Consider the following 12,853-nt stretch of genomic DNA (forward strand, 5'->3'; position numbering starts at 1 on the left):
ATCAAAAATAAACACTCAACTGTCATAAAATCTGTTCAGATACAAATGGATGTTTGGAAAATACTTCCAGTTGTTTTCAAAAGCACACATTTAGTCATCCATTTACTTTTTGCACTGTATTTAGATTATATGTTATTACAGTCAACAATTAAAATATACTGTGTGAAAATTTTAGCAACTTACCAGAACAGTATACAAAGTACACACTAATCCCATGGCCAATACTGCCCCCCACAGGTCAAACCCTGTCACTGCAAGTAAACGTAAAACATCACCAAACAAACAGCTATGAAATGCTTTACTATAATTGAACCGTTATAAATGTACAATGTTATGTTTTGAACAGTAGGACAGTGTAATAAAATCTAACAGAAGAAAAGCCACCTGCGTTCAGTGCCAGTGCTGGAGCATACAGAACCACCCCCATATAAATGACCTGCAGAGGGACAGAACAGCTCCGTCAAACAGGACACCTTTCACTTTGTAATGTTCACAAAAATTAAACCCAGTACGTTCAAACAGATTTAAATTTAAGGCCTAGCATTCCTTGAAGGTTGACTAAAATGACTTCTGCAGGTTTAAAACGTTACTCTAAAAAGTAATAGTGGTTTGTGCAAACGCTGTCACGAAGGCCTTTATTTACCACCATATATTTAACGTTACACAGTTACTGTAGCAGAAATAGTTTTAATGTTTCTGCAGGAGTCCCAGGCTGCATCATCACTTCAGCTACCTAATGCTACTTTCAAATAACCACAGTTTTTATTTATAACTGTAACGCCAAACTGATGGTCCTGCAAATATTTAGGAAATGTTTGCATGAATCTAAGTAACATTTCTGAGATTGAGTTTGCCCAAGAGTTAAAACTCCTCTGTTCATGGTTCCTGCAGCTGTGCATATGTCACAGCTGCAGGAACCACAGACTCATGGTCTAGTTTCTGGGAAAAATGTCTACACCTCTGTTTGTGGTGTGGGAGGGAGAACAGCGTGTGTGTGAGGGGGAGGGGCTTTGGGGTACAGCTGTCATTTCTAACCCGAACACGGAACCCGGATTCGGACCGAACCGGCCCATAATAATGTGCTTAATGTGTGGGCCGGGTCAGTGTCGGGCTTTTGATAGCATCAGTGGACACACGCGGCTGATGATCCAATTATATGTCAACATAGCTTGCCATACCATCACCAGCCGCACGCGGCCATTTCACCGCGCGCTAACCGGCCTAGAAAAAGGTAAACGTTTCAGATGGACTCCTGCCAGTGATCCATCAGCACAAATGGACGTTCAATAAGCCGCTGCACTAGGAATGGACGATACGGCCAAAACTTTTGTCACGATATATTTCTTAATTTCAGTAGATAACGATATAATTCCGATATCGAAAAAACAATATAAAAGCCTCAGAAAACTGTACTAACTAAAAATAAATTAATGTTCACCTTTTATTTGTATTTAGCCTTCAAAGAAATTTGAAATCACCGTCAAATAAACATAAAACTCTCAATCCAAAAAAAGTTCAATCTGGTCATCTGGACATTCAAAAAAAATAAAAATAAACAAAACAAAGCAAAAAAAAAAATGTAGAAACGTTTTGTCTCTCATCCTGAGGACTTCCTCAGTCTGAGGTGCTGTATGCACCTTCTCAGAGTGGATCAACCAGTTTTGCTGCTGACAACCAAAACCAGCTGATCACATGCTCAAGAAGGACCATCAGCCTAACAATGGATCATTAGCACCTGATGGCTGTTTACTATTCACGGGGCTGAGTGATACTAGCAATCACAGCATTGTAAGAGGGGGACAGTTGAACACGGAGGCTCCACCCCTGTTTAATGATGGACGATTTCTTTTCACAAAGATGGCCTCCTTTACTCCTCTCTCAAACCATCGTTCCTCTCTGTCCAGGATGTGAACATCTTCGTCCCTGAAAGAGTGACCGCTGGCCTGGAGATGAGTGTAGACCTCAGAGTCCTGGCCTGATGATGTTGATCTTCTGTGCTGGGCCATCCTTTTGGCCAGTGGCTGTTGAAGGATGGCCCAGCACAGAAGATCAACACCATCAGGCTAGGACTCTGAGGTCTACACTCATCTCCAGGCCAGCGCTGTAACTGTAACATTTCTTGCCTTGATTAAATACAATTGGTAAACTGAATTCATGTTTCATTGATTTATTGCGATAGTGTGAGTTGCTAGTTCTGAGGGAGGTCCGAGCTGGGAGTCGTGTGAGCTGGAGGCGGGCCTGGGGTCCGAGATGAGGCCTGAGGCCCACAGCTAGCAGCAGCAGCAAGCAGCAGCTAGCAGCAGCAGCTTGAGCTGTTCGGGTTGAAACTGACGCGGCCGCTTCAACCCGAACAGAAAAAGAAATGTCAGTGAAACGCTGTAATCCTATCGAAATATCAAAAATGTGCTTAAAACTCACATCATCGTTATCGAATAAAAGTATATCATGACATATTTCAATATCGAATTATTGTCCAGCCGTGCACTGCACTCGGAGGGCGCGCACGGCCGACGACCCAAACAGGTGAGATCACAAAATATCCAACATGTCAGAGCAGGTCAAACGTTCATGCTGCCAGTTGAAGCCGTGCACCAGCGTTCTGTACCCTCTGAAGCTGACAGATGCACGAGTCACTTGTATCCGAGATCTCATTCTTTCGGTCACAACCCAAAGCTCATGACCATAGATGAGGGTGGGAACGTAGATCGATCGGTAAATTGAGAGCTTCGCCTTTTGACTCAGCTCTCTCTTCACCACGACAGACCTGTACAGCGCCCGCTTCACTGCAGACGCTGCACCTATCCGCCTATCGATCTCACGCTCCATTTTTCCCTCATTCGTGAACAAGACCCCAAGATACTCGAACTCCTCCACTTGGGGTAGGACCTCCTCCCTGACCCGGAGAGGGCACTCTACCCTTTTCCGGCTCAAGACCATGGCCTCGGATTTGGAGGAACTGATCTTCATCCCGGCCGCATCGCATTCGGCTGCGAACCGCTCCACCGAAAGCTGTAGATCACGACCTGATGAAGCCAATAAGACCACATCATCTGCAAAAAGCAGAGACGCAATCCTAAGGCCACCAAAACGGATCCCCTCAACACCTTGGCTGCGCCTAGAAATTCTGTCCATAAAAGTTATGAACAGAATCGGTGACAAAGGGCAACCTTGGCAGAGTCCAACTCTCGCCGGGAACAAGCCCGACTTACTGCCGGCGATGCGGACCAGGCTCTGACACCGGTCATACAGGGACCTAACAGCCCGTATCAAAGGGCCTGGTACCCCATACTCCCAGAGTACCCCCCACAGGGCCCCCCGAGGGACGCGGTCGAACGCCTTCTCCAAGTCTACAAAGCACATGTAGACTGGTTGGGCAAACTCCCACGCACCCTCCAGGACTCTGCTGAGAGTGTAGAGCTGGTCCAGTGTTCCACGGCCAGGACGAAAACCGCACTGTTCCTCCTGAATCCGAGGTTCGACTATCCGACGGACCCTCTTCTCCAGAACCCCCGAATAGACCTTTACCAGGGAGGCTTAAGAGCGTGATTCCCCTGTAGTTGGAACACACTCTACGGTCCCCCTTTTTGAATAGGGGGACCACCACCCCGGTCTGCCAATCCAGGGGAACTTCCCCCAATGTCCACGCAATACTGCAGAGTCGCGTAAGCCAACACAACCCTACAACATCCAGAGCCTTAAGGAACTCTGGGCAAATCTCATGCCCACTCTCATGTGTAGCATGTAGACATTTAGGGTTCGGGGCGGAGATGAGGGGTGAACGGGCACCGCCTGCTCTCTGGGCAAGAGGTGGGTCTGTGCCGATCGCCACCTCATCCCCCCATTTTAAAAGCACTGTATAACATGCATCAACACCATATTCGAGTGGGAGGAGGAGGAAGTGGGTCTGTTCATAATTTATTTATGCATATATAGATTATTATTATTATTTTTTTATTTAGTTATTTTTTTATTTTATTTTATTTTATTTTTTTCACAAACACCTCCTTTCTCCGTGTGACACTAGGGGTCTGGGATGGAGGGGGAGGGGGGCGCATTGTTGGGGTCTGGGCTGTGGGTGGGCTTTGGGCCCTGGGGGCGGTCAGTGATGGGGCCGGTGCTTCGGTTCCTCCTGGGCTGTTCCGATTCTTTTAATCTAGGTTCCTGGTTGTGATGGCCGGCACTTTGACCGGGATGGCTGCCGGCTTTCGGCGGGGGGTCGGCTATGGTAGTGAACGTGTGGTCATTGGTGGTGTAGGGCGGCGGTTGGGGGCGTGGCTTCGCCTCATCGGGGCACTGGCTGGTCTTCCTGTGTGGCATTTGCGGTGGGGGTGCTGTGTGTGTGGGGGGGTGCATAGGTGGCGTGCTGGGGCGTCTCCGGGCCTATGGTGCGGGGCTCTTGATGTGGGGGCCGGCCCTCCTCAGCTGCGGCTCCCTGCTGCTCTGCCCTTTGGGCTGGGGCCGGCCTGTGGTCGCTGTCAGGTAGATGGTGCATGCGGTCGGCCCGACAGAGATTCTGTCGGGCTATCTGTGTGTGCCTGTTGGTTGCTCATGTTGGGTTTTTGGTGGTCCCCCCTCTCTTGGATCAATTTGGGCCCCACATTTGGTGTGGGGCCCACTCCCCCCGGTCGTGCCCCCCTTTGGCGGGGGACCCCCTTGCCGCCGGTGCATTGGTGGCTCTCGGTGTCTGGGCTGGGTGGTGGGGTGCACGTCAGTCTGCCCTGGTTGCTGCCTGGCGGGGCCTGGGTGCCCTGGCTCTGTCGGGGCTCTGCCGGGGGGGTGGTATGGCCTCGGGGCTTGGGGCTCGGTGTCCATGGCCGGATCTACTTGGGGGGGGCATGGGTCGCCGGCCGGACCTGTGGGCTCGTCGCTGCAGCTTCCTGGAGGCTCTGCATTGTTGTGGCTGGGGTCACCCGGTTCTTTCCTCTGCTCCTCTCTGGGGGGGTGCGGTTCTCCCTGTTGGGAGACTCCTGGGGCTCCGGGCCTGTGGGCCGCTGTGTGTCTGTGGCTCCGGTCCTCCCTATGTTGCCATTGTGTCCTGGGGGGACGGGTCTGTGGGCCCCCGCGTCCACTATTGGGCATTCTTTTGGAGAAATCTGGTGGTGGCAGGCGTGCTTGCGCGGGTGTTTGGATTCAGGTGCTTTGACAGATGCACGCTAGGTTGGGTAGTGGTGGAAGCTAGATGATTCCTTGTGCGATGTCGAATGTTTCATGGTGATATTGTGGGTGGCATTGTGCTGTGCATGTTGTTTTGTCGTGGTGGTCTCTCGTTTTATCTATTTCTCTTTTATTATTTAATTATTCTTCTTTCTTCTCTTTCTTTAAAAAAAAAAAAAAAAAAAAAAAAAAGGAACTCTGGGCGGATCTCATCCACCCCTGGGGCCCTGCCACCGAGGAGCTTTTTAACCACCTCGGTGACCTCAGCACTAGAGATTGGAGGGCCCGACCCAGAGTCCCCAGGCTCCGCTTCCTCAGTGGAAGACGTGCCGGTGGGATTGAGGAGGTCTTCAAAGTATTCCGCCCACCGACCCACAACATCCCGAGTTGAGGTAAGCAGCACACCACTCCCACTATAAACAGTGTTGGTGGCATGCCGCTTTCCCCCCCTGAGACGCCGGATGGTGGACCAGAATCGTCTCAAAGCCGTGCGGAAGTCGTTCTCCATGGCCTCTCCGAACTCCTTCCATGCCCGAGTTTTTGCCTAAGCAACCACCCGAGCCGCATGTCGCTTGGACTGCCGGTACCCATCAGCTGCTTCCGGGGTCCCACAGGCCAAAAAGGCCCGATAGGACTCCTTCTTCAGCCTGACAGCATCCCTCACCGGCTGTGTCCACCATCGGGTTCAAGGGTTGCCGCCGCGACAGGCACCGACAACCTTGCGGCCGCAGCTCTGGTAAGCCGCCTCGACAATAGAGGCACGAAACATAGTCTACTCAGACTCAATGTCCCCCACCTCCCTTGGAACATGTTCAAAGTTCTCCCGGAGGTGGAAGTTGAAACTCCGTCTCACAGGAGACTCTGCCAGACGTTCCCAGCAAACCCTCACAATACGTTTGGGCCTGCCAGGTCTGACCGGCATCCTCCCCGACCATCGGAGCCAACTCACCACCAGGTAGTGATCAGTTGACAGCTCCGCCCCTCTCTTCACCCGAGTGTCCAAGACATGTGGCCGCAGATCAGATGAGACAATGACAAAGTCGATCATCGAACTGCGGCCTAGGGTGTCCTGGTGCCAAGAGCACATATGGACACCCTTATGCTTGAACAAGGTGTTCGTTATTGACAATCCATGACGAGCACAGAAGTCCAACAACAGAACACCACTCTGGTTCAGATCAGGGGGGCCGTTCCTCCCAACTACACCCCTCCAGGTCTCACTGTCATTGCCCACATGAGCATTGAAGTCCCCCAGCAGAACAAGGGAGTCCCCAGAAGGTGCACTTTCCAGTACCCCCTCTAAGGACTCCAGAAAGGGTGGATAATCTGAACTGCCGTTTGGTGCATAAGCACAAACGACAGTCAGAACCCGTCCCCCCATACGTAGGCGGAGGGAGGCCACCCTCTCATTCACCGGGGTGAACCCCAATACACAGGCACCAAGTTGGGGGGCAATAAGTACGCCCACGCCTGCTTGGCGCCTCTCACCAGGGGCAACTCCAGAGTGGAAGAGTGTCCAGCCCCTCTCAAGGAAACTGGTTCCAGAGCCCGAGCCATGCGTAGAGGTGAGTCTGACTATTTCTAGCCGGAACCTCTCAGCCTCACACACCAGCTCAGGCTCCTTCCCCACCAGTGAGGTGACATTCCACGTCCCAATAGCCAGCTTCTGTAGCCGAGGATCAGACCGCCAGGGTCCCCGCCCTCGGCCACCACCCATCCCACATTGCACCCGACCCCTTTGGCCCCTCCCACAGGTGGTGAGCCCATGGGAAGGGGGACCCACGTCTCCTCTTCGGGCTGTGCCCGGCCGAGCTCCATGGGTAAAAGCCCGGCCACCAGGCGCTCGCCCACGTGCCCCACCTCCAGGCCTGGCTCCAGAGTGGGGCCCCGGTGACCCACTTCCGGGCAAGGGAACACTAGGTCCATTTGTGTTTCTCATCATAGGGGTGTTTGGGCTGCACTTTGTCTGGTCCCTCACCTAGGACCTGTCTGCCATGGGTGACCCTACTAGGGGCATAAAGCCCCTGACAGCATAGCTCCTAGGATCATTGGGACACTCAAACCCCTCCACCACGGTAAGGTGGCAGCCCAGGGAGGGGCAGCTCTCATGTGATTTTCTAATTTTAGTCCAGCATCGACTTTGACCGACCCCCAGGTTTGTAACAGCTGGCCTGATGTACTGGGCCAAGGAACCAACATCTGCACTGGGAGTGTCGGTGGAGCTTCCCAAGACCATCACCTCAGTCCCTCATTAAACTTTAAGAAGTTCACAGCCATCCAGGCTTTGATGTCCTCCAGACATGAAGACAGAGGGGCCACAGACTTACAGTCCTGTTTCTTTAGCGGGTCACTGGATTAACACAATTTTATATTGTGCATTCTGATCTACTTTCATTTGTGTTGTACTGTTTGTAAAACTGCATCAAAGTGTGAGACCGGCCCGGCCCGCACATAAAGCACATTATGGCCCGGCCCGGTCTGGATTCGGGTCGGTCCGGTCCGGGCTTTGCACTCGGGCTAGAAATGACAGCTCTACGCTGTAGCTGTTGATTCAAAGTGTAAAAAAGCTTCTGTGTAAATATCTCATGCTACAACGTGGATACTAGTGGCTTACAGACAAGTGCAGCCTAGAAATGTACAAAATACATATTTTTAATTTAGTGTGTGCAGCTTATATTCAGGCACACTCAATAGTCCAGAAATTATGGTAAATGTTTTTTAATATTGGTAGTTAAAGTAAAATTATGTGAACATAAACCAAGTCTGTAGAAGCAACATGTACGTAATGCATGAAGGAGAGTGATACCATTTGAAAGATGAACGTCACGGTCCCACAGATGCGAACAGTCTTGTTAAAACGCAGCTCCAGATACTGTTGGAGAGAACAAAGAAAAACAAAAGAGAGCTAAATAAAAACTGGTAGTGCATATCATCTCAGAGGTGATTCGTATCTGACAGAGTGCAGCAAATCAGACTGTCGTCAAATTTAATCCACCGAGAGAGAGGGAGCTCGCAGGACACCGCTACAGTCGTCCTCTGATCAATGATGCGTGATGGAGAAAACGCTCCTTCACACATTTATGTTCAGAGACCGTGTTTCTCTGACTCTGTGGTCTCAGAGATCACAGAGGGTTTGTTAAACTCTGAGATCGTACTTGAGAAAGACAAGGATAGAAAGAGCTGGAGGTAAAGTGTTGAGAACAGAACACAAACACAGAAACAGTGGACATTAAAAACTATTTCAGATCTAAAATCACCTTTTGCAACAGCGGAGTTTACTACAAACACCTGGGTGTCAATGTTTGTTCTTATGTCATCAGGTTGGACTTTAGTGCATAAACACGTTTCAGATTAAACACAGATAATAAGCATGTACAGTGTAATGTCAGACTATAAGCTGCTGCAGTTTCCACACGCTCTGAACATGTGCTTCTACAGTGCTGAGGATCATTTATGGATTTGTTTTGTTGTTGATGGACTAACGAGCTTCATGACACCAGAACATTTAGGACATTTAGCCTCGTCACACCCGGACACTCACAGCTGTCCAATACACGTCCATCTTGGGGGGGGGGGGGGGGTCCATGTGACTCACTCAATGAGGGTAATATAAATAAAGGTTAAAACAACCTGAACAATGAAATTACCAAAGAGGTCACAGTGGAATGAAATGTGGGTTCACTGATCAACTCCCCATGGTGGCCCCAGGGAGGGGGGACAAAGTATTTGCAGCCACTCGAAGTAAGTTTGCCTGGAAGTGAAAGTGACGCTGAGAGCAACAAGGAAAGAGAAACTGAGGACGTGCGTGATAAAGTTGTTCTGGGGTTGTTCACTTCTGACACTGAAGAAGACTTCAGTGCTTTTAGTGCCCAGCAGGAAGATGAAGACGGTGATCAATGACTTCCTGGTAGGCTGCTGGTTTTATTTACCAGCCGTGCTACAGGCACTGTTCAAAAAGCATTTACTGTACAAACTGTATTTGTGTAAGTTACTGGTGTAGTGATGTAGAGTTAGTTTAGCTTAGGAGCTCCACTACAATCAATATTTAATAACGGGTTCTCTCTTTTTCGAGCTACTTGACAGATATGTGACAGAGGTACTGTGTTGGAGATGGTCTAATCAGTGACATGAGACGTTAATTTTCTTTGACCCATCAAAATAAATGTGGTCATTTATTAACAGAATCAAAATTTAACATCAAAACATTGTACACTTGATTATTCCGATCGGCTCTGATTAATAAAACTTGGCACGTTTTACTTAATAAAAACAACAGACATTTCTGAAGATATCTGGATTAATTACTGGCAAGATAGAAGAGTTTTAAAGATGGGAAATGAAGGAGTTTGAATGGAGAGAAAAGATGGATGAGGGAAAGTGTGTTAACGAAGAACGGCACCCTCCATCCGAACCCAGCTCAGCCTCGGTACACTCGGTAGTGAAGCGACTCGTTACCTTTGCAGAAGATAGGTCAGCTCCGGTACGGAGTTCCATTTCAACGCTACCTTTCAGCGTCTCCTTAGGATGGCTGAGAATCGTCCGAAGTAGTGACGGTACTCCGTTCAACAACACGCTCACCTCACGGGTGGACTCACATGAGCTGTGAGTCCGTCAGAGGTTCCACTCAGATGTGGAAGATTCCATAATCCCAACTAGACTCGGAAGAACTCCCAACTAAGTCCAGCACTTCAGAACTTTTGGAACTTCTGTTCTTCCCCCAGAACTAACTGGAACTAGGAAGTGTCGACTTTTAAAGAGTTCTGCTTCCGGTCACTTTTAGGAAGTCCTGATTGGTTGAAAGAACCAACAGGGGTGTGGTTTTAGTGACGTCAGAGGGTCACTACAAGTCAAGAAAACAGCAGGAATGTTTTAGAAACGTCCCGTACAGACAGAAGACATGTTATGGCAAAGTGGGAGGAAGCAGATGCCAGTAGCTTCTTATATACCGTCTGCTAGGTTTAAAAACAATCCACTTCGTTCTAATAACTTCTTTCTGACTTTCGACCGACATCACTACTTCTCATTTCAGACAGAAGATCAAAATGCATAATTACTTTGTAACAGACATTTAACTTGATTTCTACTTTGAATGAGGATTAAAAAATCATTAATACTGTTTCACAGTTGATTTAAAATGAGTGGTTCACTTCAACATTTAAAATGGTTTGAACTAAACACTTTTGATTATCAAGACATTGTAAAAATAGTAATGATAATATAAAAAAGAGAGTGTTCTTTCAATTGATTAGTTCAGGATACAATTAGACAGTCTCTGGATGAGCTAATTTGTATTTTTGGATTCAAATCAATGAAATAACAGTTCCTGTCCCATGAAGGTCTTCAGAGGCAGGTTTTGACCGGAGGCCGAGTTCACTACACTGGTACTTATTTAATTAAAAGTTTTAAAAAATTATTTTGAGTAAACATCTCATGTTACATCGAGGACACCTGCGGCTAACTGTATTATATACATACACATTTTTATTTTATTTTTATTTAGTAGGCTTGCTTATATTCAGGTGCGCTCAATAGTCTGGAAATTACAGTAATTATACAAGAATAAAACATCAGATGGAAAGAGACAGTTGTGTGCAAACTAGATGCGAGTACCTCGTAGGCACTGGACAGCCGAAGCCTGTAGAAGATGGGTATGAACACATGAGCAGGGATGAGCAGACCCAGGAAATAGGAGCAACCCAGGAACCAGTACTGTGTTCCAAATGCATAAACTTCAGACGGAGCGCCCAGTATGGCCACCGCAGACTGAAACGTGGCCAGCAGGGACAGAGACACAGGCAGGCAGCTCATGGAGCGGTCGGCCATCAGGAACTCCTGAGGTAGATCACATGTGTCAAACATCACAACTACACACAATCTGCACATTCACTGTGTGTGTGTGTGTGTGCGTGTGTGAGAGTGTGAGTGTGGGAACAGAATGTACCTGTGTTGTGCGCTGACGCCCACCAGAGAAGGCATAGAAGAGGCCAATGCCAGCAGAGGCCACCAGAAGCAGAACAAAAATCACATAGTCCACGGTGGTGAAGTGCATCTGGACTACGTCCCCCATGATGATGCTGGCTGTTGGAGGAGGAGGGGGGCTGTGTGAGAACAGCCTCAGGGGCTGATTATGACACCAAAGCAAGTTCTTAGTCCATGGACAGATTCCCTATAGGCCCAAGGATAAAAGAGGTCACCTTGTTGTCAGTGCGTACAGTGTGTGCTCTGCTCCAACACATTCTGCTCAGTGTCTGTGAAAACACCCGTCACCTGGTGTTTCCAACGTCAACCAGCTAATAACTGAATCAAGTGATACCGTAGTTCATCACCTGTAGGGGTTCAGTGCCTTGCCCAGGGACACTTCAACATGTGACTGCATAGTGGTGGAATTGAACCTCTAACTCTTCCACTGGAGGATGACTGCTCTAACCACTGAGCCACCGCAGCTGTGGCTGAGGAGAACTGATCGTTTCAACTAGAAACACCAACGTATTTTTCTGTGGACAGAAGATGAACCCTGCTCTTTCATTTGCTCAACAGAGAGAAGCTTCACTTCTAGTCCACGCTGTGTTCTGTTGCAAACAGCTCTCACATTTTAAAACAGCTCTCACATTTTAAAACAGCTCTCATATTGCTCTGCAGATGAACACCTTTTGTTTCTCTACTTCTCCTCACAGCATGTTGAAGAGCTGCCCCCCTCCTGACAGAGGAACTGAAGGGCAGGATTTGAGCCAACTCTTGTTCCTCCCACAGACTTTACTTATAAAGATCATAATGTAGCCGTGTTGCTCTCCGCTCACTCACTGTCTCACTGCTTACGTCTCACGTTTCTTTCCTAAATGACCTTAAAATGCAGAGTGAGCATTTAAACTCTCACTGAGTTTCAATGAAGCTCAGCTCAAAAATATATCTTCAGGACTTTGATAATCTGTCACTTTAAATTCTTCCAAAAGAAGTGCCAAATAACTGCTGGGCTTTAGAGAAGATGAATGAAGAGAAAATCATTTTTAATTTGTCTCAATAACTTTTCTCCGGGTACTCCGGTTTCCTCCCACCGTCCAAAAACATGCATGTTAGGCTGATTGGTAACTCTAAATTGTCCCTAGGTGTGAGTGAGAGAGTGAATGTTTGTTTGTCTCGTTTGTCTCTATGTGTCCCTGTGATGGACTGGAGACCTGTCCAGGGTGTCCCCCGCCCCTCGCACAGTGATTGCTGGACATGGGCACCGGCGACCCCCGTGACCCAAAATGGAATAAGCGGGTAAAGATAATGGATGGATGGATGGATGGATGTCTAAATAACTTCCTCTTCTGGTATTTTCCTTGATTTATTAGAATACCACATACGGCACATTATACACCAATCTACAAACTATTATACAACAATCTAAAGAAACGGCCTGGATCAGCAGAGACCTTAAACATTATTTGACCTTGATTTATGACCTTGCATTTAGAGCTGGGCAAAAAAAAAATGGACGTGACCCTCCATCTAGTGATGATGCGTATGTGTATGAATTTATGGGTGGGACAAGTGAAAGTTTAAGGATAAATGGACAGCTGGAGCCTACACTCTAATCTAATTGATGAGAATACAATAAATAATTCAAATGTAGACAACTAGATAAAATAAAACAATACATTTTTTAAAATCATACACATTTAGTGTAGGGCTCCATGCAATGCATGTAATAGGCCAGTTT

At 48.1% G+C, this 12,853-nt stretch overlaps 1 protein-coding gene across 1 annotated transcript in view; it reads right to left on the minus strand.

The window, feature by feature from the left end:
- Positions 1-11,221, minus strand: part of slc5a6a (solute carrier family 5 member 6a) — a 37,886-nt gene extending 26,665 nt beyond the window's left edge. Inside the window, exons 1-5 of the mRNA XM_037686064.1 lie at positions 11,096-11,221; positions 10,765-10,986; positions 7,961-8,026; positions 385-436; positions 184-251 (exon numbers count right to left, since the gene is read on the minus strand). Coding sequence (XP_037541992.1) covers positions 184-251; positions 385-436; positions 7,961-8,026; positions 10,765-10,986; positions 11,096-11,221 — 534 coding nt within the window. The remainder of the gene's footprint in view (positions 1-183; positions 252-384; positions 437-7,960; positions 8,027-10,764; positions 10,987-11,095) is intronic.
- Between the last annotated feature and the right edge of the window lie 1,632 nt (positions 11,222-12,853).

This window comes from Nematolebias whitei, chromosome 12, assembly GCF_014905685.2.
Source record: "Nematolebias whitei isolate Nwh7 chromosome 12, NemWhi1, whole genome shotgun sequence".
NCBI classification, from domain to species: Eukaryota; Metazoa; Chordata; class Actinopteri; order Cyprinodontiformes; family Rivulidae; genus Nematolebias; species Nematolebias whitei.